This window comes from Mizuhopecten yessoensis, unplaced genomic scaffold (genome assembly GCF_002113885.1).
Source record: "Mizuhopecten yessoensis strain PY_sf001 unplaced genomic scaffold, ASM211388v2 scaffold6723, whole genome shotgun sequence".
Lineage (NCBI taxonomy): Eukaryota > Metazoa > Mollusca > Bivalvia > Pectinida > Pectinidae > Mizuhopecten > Mizuhopecten yessoensis.
Window position 1 is genome coordinate 37,779 of NW_018406692.1, and position 10,388 is coordinate 48,166.

General features: G+C 36.0%; 1 protein-coding gene across 1 annotated transcript; it reads right to left on the reverse strand.

Moving 5' to 3' along the window:
- Positions 1 to 6,039: 6,039 nt before the first annotated feature.
- Positions 6,040 to 10,388, reverse strand: LOC110452571 (perlucin-like protein). Its single transcript, XM_021501181.1, has 5 exons — positions 10,294 to 10,388; positions 9,910 to 9,998; positions 9,245 to 9,341; positions 6,673 to 6,892; positions 6,040 to 6,111 (listed from the first exon to the last, which is right to left on the reverse strand). Exons 1-5 carry the CDS (start codon positions 10,361 to 10,363, stop codon positions 6,078 to 6,080), a joined length of 510 nt encoding a protein of 169 aa, XP_021356856.1. The 5' UTR covers positions 10,364 to 10,388; the 3' UTR covers positions 6,040 to 6,077.

The following is a 10,388-nucleotide window of genomic DNA, read 5'->3' on the forward strand; positions in this document are numbered from 1 at the left end:
GGAAGTACTTACACCTATACCGCACTCATCTGACACAGGATAGAGACTGATATTATAGTAAAATAGACAGAAATACACCACAACTTCAACACATGTACTATATGAACACTGATATAAAACTAAGTATATACCTATATAAGCAATAAATGACTACATGTAATTATATTTTAACACAGCCAAACAATAGAGTATGGTATTTGGATTAAACACATCGCCGTGATTTTTAAAAACACGTATTCGATGTAGGATTCTCTTGTTGGTCACGATATGATCATAGACGATATCGGTGTATCTGTTATTGTGTTTTGGAACAGATGTATATTGATAATACTAACATAACGTAAGATTTGACACAGGTATATCCCCTCCTCTGAGCGATGCTTACAGCTAAGCATGTGGTGTAAGAAATACTGGAGTTGTTTTATTGCTTTCGACTCTACATATTCATAATGGTCGCTTAACAACAGTGATATGATTTGGAGAGAAGATCAAAATACACATCTTCTTCTTTACTGTACGGGGGATCCATCAAAGTTGACGTTTATGCCCTCGGGGGTTCTATTGCAGAGGCATGAAAAAAGGGGTTATTCACAGTGATTTTTTGTTTTGATTTTTTTGTGCAAGGTATAGATAAAAGATAATAGCTTACGTATGTTGTAAGCGTATGATGAGGGCTTCAAGGGTTGCATAGGGTAAGTGTGCCTTGAAGTCCTCTAGTGTTGTGCATTGCACTGCTGCTATGGGAAGGAGATTCCATTGTGTTGTGTGTTGGAAGAATGAATATTTGTAGGTGTCCTTTGTAGCAGATATGTGTTCGTATGCGTGAGGGTCTGCATGTCGGGTTCGAGGGTCTACGGGTGTGAGTATGTGAGTTGGGTTTATGGCTACTGTTTGGTGTACAATTTTGTGAATAAGGTTAATTCTTTTGTGACAGCGCCGTGTTTGAAGTGTTGGCCATTGTAGTTTGTGGATCATATCTGTTACGGAGCTAGTGTTGTGGTATTTATTGTGTACGTAGCGTGCTGCTCTTCGTTGTGTTTTTTCTATTTGTTTAATTTGGTTTGTGTTGTGTGGATACCAAATGGAAGAGCAGTATTCAAGTTTTGGCCAGATTAGTGCTTTGTATGCGTGTTATTTTATATGTGATGAGTTTATTTTTAAGGAAACCTAGGGACCTATTGGCATTGGCTGTGATGTTGTTAATATGTTTGTCCCGTCGTAGGTTATTTTGTAAATTAAGCCTAAGTATTTCCTGGATTCTACTTGGTGTAATGTGTGGTTGTGGAGTTTGTAGTCATGGTGTATTTTGTTGTGTTTCTGTGAAATGTTGAGTATGTTTACATTAACAAAATAAGTACACATATGTCAAATTTACGGTAATGCCAACTCTGTCTTCACTTTTGATAATGAAATACTGTACAGTATCACCTATTTTTCTGCTATTTGCAAAGACGCGATATTATGGTGATACAGACACGCTGCATAAAGTTATGACGCGTTCCTATTGTGATATAATGACGCTACATAAATTGTTGACGTGATCCGATTGTGAAGCAATGTTTTGAAAAATCAAAAGTGAATTAACATTTCTAGACGCGGAATATTAAAGGGGCTGGTCGGGGAAAAAATGGTAGTGATCTTCTCCAACACAGACGGCACTAGTAACACTGTCCACTATTCAAAACACTCTGCTTTTTTAATGTTCATCACTTCCCGTGCCTCTGTTGCCTTCTCCTTGTAAATTCGATTCCTTCTGGTATTTTCGTTTCACTAGTGCCGTTTGTATTTTGAAGACGAGAAACACGACTCTTCAACATTTAAGATAAAAATGATTTTCGACTAATAAATCAACAAACATAGATAATATTAATACCAAGTTCGTACAATTTCTGTAAAAAGAAAGTGGAGGGGGAGGGTGTGTGTTTGGGTGTCTGTGTGTGTGTCTGTGTGTGTGTGTGGGGGGGGGGGGGGGGGGGTATATTTATCAAAATCTATGTGAATCTAGAATGTATTGCCGAGTATGTTGAAATATTATTTCATTTTCCTGTTGGCTTAATTCCAAAATACCAAAAAGTATCAGCTGCAGGTCCAGAGGAATGAAATAGTTTAGTTCACGATATAATTTTATTCTTTGTTTTACATAATTGTTACAAGCGAAAAAGAAATGATTCGTATCTTCAACAAGGTGACCACATTGACATTGTCAGAAATTTATTAGATTTGCATGGAATAGATAATTATTTAAGGTACTAGCTGTTTCTTAATCTGGTATGTAAAATGTTAAGTTTTCTATCACCAATCAGATAATATTTTTGAACATATACATTTTGAAGATTTATTAGAGAATTCTTAAACGCTGTATGTGAAACTATGTGTCTTATGTCTAGGTCTAATTGGTTCCAAAGTCGGTTTGTAGAAAGGAAAAAGGATGAGTTTGAAAGTTGAAGTCGGAAATTAGGAAGAGAATAATTATCGGCATTACGGAGGTTGTATTGTGAATTTTCTGAGACGACAGGAGACAGTAGAGAAGTAAGATAGGTTGGCGTGAAATTATTGTGAATTTTGTAGAATAGTTGAAGTTTTCTCCTAGATCTTCTCTGGGATAAGGGTTCGAATCCACTTTCAGAGTATAAAGATGTTCTGCTAGAATAAGAGGGTACACCCGTGATTATCCGTGCAGACTCAAGTTGAAGTTTTATGGCATGATAACTGGCTACACTACGTCAGTAAGATTCATCATGTATACATTACGTATTCTAATTCTGTAATTTCGGCTAGAATACGAATTGATCCCATCTTTTAACTTTTTTTGTCTGAAATGAAAACAGTTTAAAGCTGTCAGTGGTGACCTCCATATAACCGTTATACAAAAATGCTCTTCAAAATGGGCATCCCGCCTTTTCCCGCTTTTTTATCCTACAAAGACATGTGTTTTTTTTGTTAACTTTGGTTGATAGGCTATTTTGCATTTTTGTATTCAGTTCTGCTGTGTGCCAAACCGCTCCATGTTGACAATCACTGCCGTTGTAACATTAAGACTTTTCCATTTATTTTACATAAACTAGGGAAGACAACTCGCATTACCTTACCATGTTGTATTGACTGAGAAACATCGAGACTGTACTTGGAAATTACTGTTTGTGAAACTTTTATTTTCTGGACATAGACGTCGCCATGTTTTTCCTCTAAAGTGATATTGACCCTCTTTAGAAGTTGGTGGGTCATCACGTGACATCTATTAACCAATGCATTATTTTTGAAAATTATTTACTGAAGTACAATAACTATTCTATAGAACTACCTCTATACAATAGACATGCTATCTAACATCCGAAATTTATCCCAACAACCTTGTGTTGATTCCAATGTATCCTAGACATTCCCGTAGCAACCAAATAACTTGATTATATTCACCCAACTGCCAAAAAAACTCCCCAACGACCAAATACATGTATCTATATTATATTCACCCAACAATCAAATTATCTATATTAAAGGGGCTGGTCGGGGGGAAAAATACAAAATAAATGGGTCTAAATACCACGGCAATATGATGGTCGAGTTCTGCTTGCAATGTCCAGTTTTGACCACTGAAATCTCGGGGAAGCCCCGCGTAAATTTAGCGCAGATCTATTTCTATATGTCACGTGGTTGTTTCGGAAGTGAGGCAGTGAAGATAACAACAATAGCACGCCGTCATGTGCCATGTCGGACTCAACTAGCGGACAAGACAGCAATACTATACGTAAATAATTGTTTTCAAAGGTCATGTATGATGCAAGTGTAGTATTCCTACCTATATGTTGTTGTTATTTGTAGCGGTATTGATACCTCGTGCCTGTCATGACTTTTGCATGCATCTTTTTCTTTCGCCGCGATGTTTACATTTGGCCTTGTTGATGACGCGCGTGCGGTAAAATTACATCACTGTTCTGGGTCAATTGAGAGTTTTAAACTGTCAGGTGACGATTTATCATTTCTTTAATATAATTATAATTTTTACTCTTAGGGAGTGAATTTCAGCAAAATTTGTATCGGTATAATTCATAAGTTTTAGAAATCTAGTTTTTGCTGAAAGAATGGTAAATTAGATAAAGAAACAAATCTTAATCTGGATCACTTATAGTTGCTTGTTGCTTTCTCTGCGTAAGTGTAAACTTGATCCATTGCAGCAATTGATTACACGGATATGCATATACTATACTGTTTAGCTGTGTACCTTCGCAGCACCGTAAAACATGTTCCTGTGAATACCGTGAGATGTCCATATTTGTGTATTAATTAACGTCACACAAATTGCATCTATAAGTTATATCTAGGTTTGAATGACCATGTGACCCATAGGCATCTAGTCATATTGTAGCGTATGAAGAGTCCTTACTTTTTAGGGGGATCCCATTGGCCATTTAAAATTCTAGTTTAAAGTAAATGTTACAGATACGTGATGGATATGATCCGAAGTGAAGTTTTGCACCGCTATATTTAACAGGATATGCAACCTTGTGAATATCGAGCCTGGTAGCGGCAAGATAAGATATCCACTCGATGCACAGGCCCTGCTTAATATATCGATGCATACCGACCATGAGGTTCATTTTCGTACTTTTATCAGCGTCCAATACAAGTTATCAGTATTTTGACCTAGTGTTTTCGTCTGTAGCCAGCGATACTTTCATGATTGTACAAATATAAACATTTTTACAGTACCAGCATATATTCCCATATTTTGTATCTGTAATCAATACGAAAACAAATATGTAAACTGCTAAGTGTAATTTCTTCTTATCTGAGACCAACAAGATAACACTATATACCGTATAATGACATATAAGTTCATACGTGGCCAGCGTTAATTGAAGAACATTGACAATTTATTGTATATTTTCGGTATAATTTCTAACTTTCCCTTTTGCCAAATTAACGCTAGATGCATATCGTAAAAAATAAACCTGCCTACCTCTGGTTGGACAGAGGACTAAATTTGCAGATGTAATATTATACTTTAGCAACCGTTTAAGTAATGTTTTGTTTTCATCGTTGTTAGATATTGTTGAATAATACTATCGCTATTTTTATAAGATGACTTATAATCCGACTTAAATAAGTTTTAGTTTTTATTTGATGTGTACTTAATTATCATCTTGTTCTTGGTAAAACAGCGGAAATTATATATGATTTGATTTAAAACGGATTTTTATCCCGAAACATGCATACTTTCTTGACATATTCCTATTATTTTCGCTGCTTTACTGTATACCTCTCACCTAACTGAAATAAGTTAAACATTTATAGTAGCATGCAGTTTTGTATATTTCCTTGCAGGTGCGTTGCTTATAATTTATGAAGTGTACTATTTTATATAAAAAGCCTATATCATTAAGTGAAACGAATAAGATTAACTTTATTGCAGTACAATATTAAATTGTGCCTTGTTTTTATTTGAAACTGTAGTTGTTGACGTATTCTAGGCTTTTTACGCTGTGCATATACCCATTATAACTATTATAGTAGTTTTTTCAGACATGCTTCAAAGATATATCCCCTCCCCCTGAAAGAAGACTACAATGCCTAATTTCAAATCAAGACCACGAGAGTTTTAGCTCACTCAGTCTATGTCTAGTTAAACGCTTTTTGTGTTATTAATTGCGCGAACGTTCTTATGTTTGAACTTGGATTGCATTTCAGAAAATTTAAACCGAGAAAAGTAACCAATGATATTCAGCAGATGTTTTTATCTTTTCGTGTCTTTTTATAACTGATAACTCAGTCCCTTTCCTTCAAGAATGAGCCAATAGGAACGACATTGTTTCCGTTTCAGATAAGAGTTTTTACAATGAAACACGTCTGAACAAAAAAAGGACTACTTATTATTTATATATAATCGTTTGTTTCAATAACTCATTTGTTTGCATATATATTATTTTACAAAATATTCTCGATAAACACGTGCTTTATACCGGACTTAATTGTTAAGTTATATTCGGGTAAGTTGCGATGCATATTTGTACTCCAGAAAGAACTATATACAACGTCAACAAAGGATTATAGTGACAGAATTTATTTCAGAATACAAGTTTTCAGCCAATGACGACACCACTTCCTTCTACGTTACTGAAACAAAAAGGAAAATTCTAACAGAGAAAACCAATTTACCAATGAATGAGGGTAGGGGAAGATAAAGTATTCAGGACGAATATCTAGGATTTTAAGATATAATAGAGGTTTAATCTAGTTTAAAGACAAATCCAGAACATATATCAGCAAACTAAAATATGTTGTGAGTTCAGAGATATTATTGCTTCATTATGATGTTATTTTTCGTTATATCTGTTCAATGCATCTGTTGTTATATGTGATAAATTAAGACAAACAGCATACGACTAAAGTAGGGTAGACTTATTTGATAAAGATGAATGTGTTGTTTTAGTCGAAATTTCAACAGCAACAGTATGTTCAACGAACAAACTTCCTGATATAAATGCCAAAACAAATATTGACGTAACCGAATCCTCGGTTTTCACTATCACCAATGAAAACATAAAAAAAATGGCGAAAACTGATTTACGCAACAAGGAATAATTGCAAAAATTGATTCTTCATTACATATGAGTTTCTTACTTAAAATACCAATCAAATGGCACCTATCTTCTGTATTATAGTATATGACCTTACGTTGCTTGACAGATGTAGTAGAGATGTAGTTCACAGTCATCATCTGCCATTTTGAAGCCACCATTTCCATAGAGATTCATACAGTTTCCTCCCTGAGCATTGTTTGGCTCGCCGTCAGCCCAGTTGATGTATGATAGTTTCTCTCCAGATATAGCCCACTTCCAAACGTTTTCTACTTCTAGGTCCGTTCCATCGATCCAATATAGAACATTCCAAGCATCTAAAGTCGAGAGATCAAACGTCTGTTACTTTGTTAACATAGCTGGACAACCTAATATTCATCTCAATATGATATAATAATGATGAACGATATGTCACAATTCTATGTTCTAATCGTACCTTAGTTTAAAACAAGACTACGTAATGTAATCTCAATCACCTGTAAAATTATGATAAAATTAATACTCCATGTATATCATTAATGAGTATGTGAGATGCTCCCTTTTATCTAATATTTTTCTCATATTTTAATTTGAACCGGCATTGTGTCACACGATGCTACGGTGTATTTGGTATCCAATCTAATTGGTTTACCCATTACCATTTTTCCTGCCAGAGGATGTTCATGCTGTGTCTGTGCCAACCATTATAGCGAATGAAAGAGAAATTCATCTTTCATGATGTTTAAGAACACGTGACCATCACCACTTCTAAAATAAGATAAGCTGAATTGATACCCCTATCACCCTGCCATTCAAAAGGAAACCTCTATCATTGTAAAATCGGTGTAGGTAATACCTGGAACCGTTGTAATGGGATATCTATTGTAAAGTAGCATAAAAGATACTTTTGCATAATGTGAGAAATAAAATAAAACAAAATCAACTAATATTTATTTCTCCAAACACTCACATTAAATTCACCCGGCTTATCTATTTAAGATTTTCTACCGGCTTCTAGGGTATGATTTCTATGTCATCCCCTAGGATATGACATATAGCACGTAACAAAATTGACGTCACGGGAACAACTCGATATATTAAAAATATAAAGAAACAACGCAGGATAAACATTTGAGGTAATTTAATGCTATGTATTAGAATGTTTTATACAATATTTTTATATAGGTGTAATAAAACCATCTTACATCAACAAATTACCCCCCCCCCCCCCCCCCCCCCAAATATCGTATAGTGAAGTCGATTGATCCGTCAGTACATGTATCTCGTATTCCAACCCCCGTGGAGTTCGTCAATGCATTTATCCCTCGCATGTGAATACTGTTCCACTCTTCGAACAAGGCAGTCCTTAGTTTGTCGAGAGTAGCGGGGACATTTTGAGCCCCCCGATACGACGTTGACCGTCCGGAGATTTACCCGGGACCGGGACTCAACTGTGAAAAAGACTCGTCCCCATTGCGTCATTGGAAATCGTCTGGGTACATGGGCAGCCAACCAAGCCATACGACGCGACGCATATACGCTACGTGCATGAGTGAGAGGCAGACAGACGAGCTCGCAGATCAACCTCGCGCAATCGGTTCCTTACAGTTTTGGGTTGGATGTGGCGATTTTGATTGTCTTCCGTATTGATAGCGATTTTAGTGGAAGTAACACGACGACTACGCAAGTGGGCAAGACGATTAACCCTGCCCTGACGTCATGTCGTTACGAGCGGACATCCCGATCGATGTCGGTCGGCAACCCTTTCGGTGTCTGAAGGACGACGGACAACATATAGTGGAAACATTGACACCGAACTGTAGATATTGTAAATTTGTTGCTAGGTCTTACCTGTTGTTGCTTTCGACCTTGCAATAGCATTGCAGAAGCCTTACTTCTCTGAACTTCCGTCAGCCGAACCATGATTGCAAAAGATCAAATTGACAGTTTATAGTGGCAAGCGATGTGTATTCCCCAAGAGTATCAAGTAGTATGACAAGATGTGTTGACGACTTTGTCATGATTACTCTTGGCGTGCCTTTTGTATTTTAACACTTTCAGTAGGTGACACGGTACATTACATGGTTCAGTAACGTTAGACACCAGTTTAAGTACACAGTGAGCAAGATACTCGTCTGAACGTGTGGTTTTTTTCATAATTTTACTCCAATCAGGTTAATGATTGTTGAACATTTTGTTACCCTGCGTTGCTTTATCCTTTAAGTATATATATATATAGTGTATGACGTCACAGTTACATATCAATAGGAGAGGTCATGTGCAAACCAGGATAAAAAAAATCACAAACCCATTGTTTTTAAATATATCATTAGAATTATGGGAAAACATACATCCTCCCATACCTTAGGGGTGTAAAATACAATCTCCAACCCTATGGGTGATTACTTCGTTGTCTGAGCCCTAGGCAGAACCTCTGGTTGACAATGAAATAACTCCTGAGACAAGAGATTTGCTATCATACCAAATTAAACCAATTAATCATTACAGGTCAAAACGGTATATAGACTTCCTTTGGCTAATTGCAGGCTACTTCATACTCAAGCTAGCATCACACCTTGGATATCCTTTAACTCCCTCTATGCTATATACAATGGACTACCATAATCACCACTACCACCTCCACCATCACCACCATAACTGAACAATGATATTGACTGTAGTATACGCACCGGTTCTATGTTTATCGGTCAACTCTGATATCAAGAAGTTTTGTTGTTCAGCTGACGTTATTACTGCCAAATTGGAATGGAGGGCCAAACAGGTCGACTGTAGCGAACATAGATACATTGAAAAACATCAAGGTTATACCTGGCGTGTCACAGTCAAATATGTTGTTTCGATTTGCAATGTGTTTGAAAGAAAATTATTCAGAGAAGCTACAAATTGTAACAGGGCCACCTGCACCTGTTCCTCACTCACATATTATATACCATTCAGCGGTACATTCTTTCACATATATAAAACAGATCACAAATTTGACACAAATAACCAACGACTATCTGTGATGGTTAGAACGATAAAAAACTACAATGTTTACTCTGGGTAATTAACGAATAACGTCCATGAAGTTTAAACGTGTCCAAATAACGCAAATCATAGATTATAACGAATAAGGTAATCATGGATGGCGTTTATATACTACTAACAAACTGTGATTATTTCTGTTTATAGGGTTACACAACTTCACACTGCAACCCTAATCGCTTTCTTTAATTTCGCTAATTTGTTCACAGTGGAAAATAGATAAATATACATATAGTTTAATGATGGATACCAACGGGAAAGTTATATTACTGATACTACCGTTTATCATATAAAACAGAATGCTACTTACATATGCTTCTCCCCATGATGATTTGCCATGTGAAAACAAATAACAAGTATCTTCAAAAGTCACCCATCCTTTTCTACATGTCGCAAGACCTGCAAGTAGAAGAAGTTGACCGAAAAATCGTGTAAATGTAATTCAATCAATTTTGGGTAAGGAATGTATTGAAACAATCTGAATTTATCGATGGAATAGTATACAATTTGCTGTAGATAACATATTTATTAACAGATCATTATAATGTCGATTATATGTCTTTTAGCAGCAAACAGTTTGACAACTTTGAAAGAGTAACTCGTTCATGATCTCTGATAATATCGCTTGTACATGTATATATTTTATGTTAAGGATAGATATGTGGGTTGTTTTAATAATTTTAAATGTACTGACCCCCAGGCACGCATAATGCGAATAATACCAAGAGAAGACAATTCCATGATTCCATTTTGACTTGTGTCATCGGCTTTACCTGGTCGAGGAGATAG

What these genes read in the sequence shown, in the direction of transcription:
- LOC110452571 (XM_021501181.1), bottom strand. Translation starts at nt 10,363, where the DNA reads ATGACACAAGTCAAAATGGAATCATGGAATTGTCTTCTCTTGGTATTA. An exon ending in CGCATTATGCGTGCCTGGGG is followed by an intron (nt 9,999 to 10,293) that starts GTCAGTACATTT and finishes TTCTACTTGCAG; the next exon opens with GTCTTGCGACATGTAGAAAA. An exon ending in CATCATGGGGAGAAGCATAT is followed by an intron (nt 9,342 to 9,909) that starts GTAAGTAGCATT and finishes TGTTCGCTACAG; the next exon opens with TCGACCTGTTTGGCCCTCCA.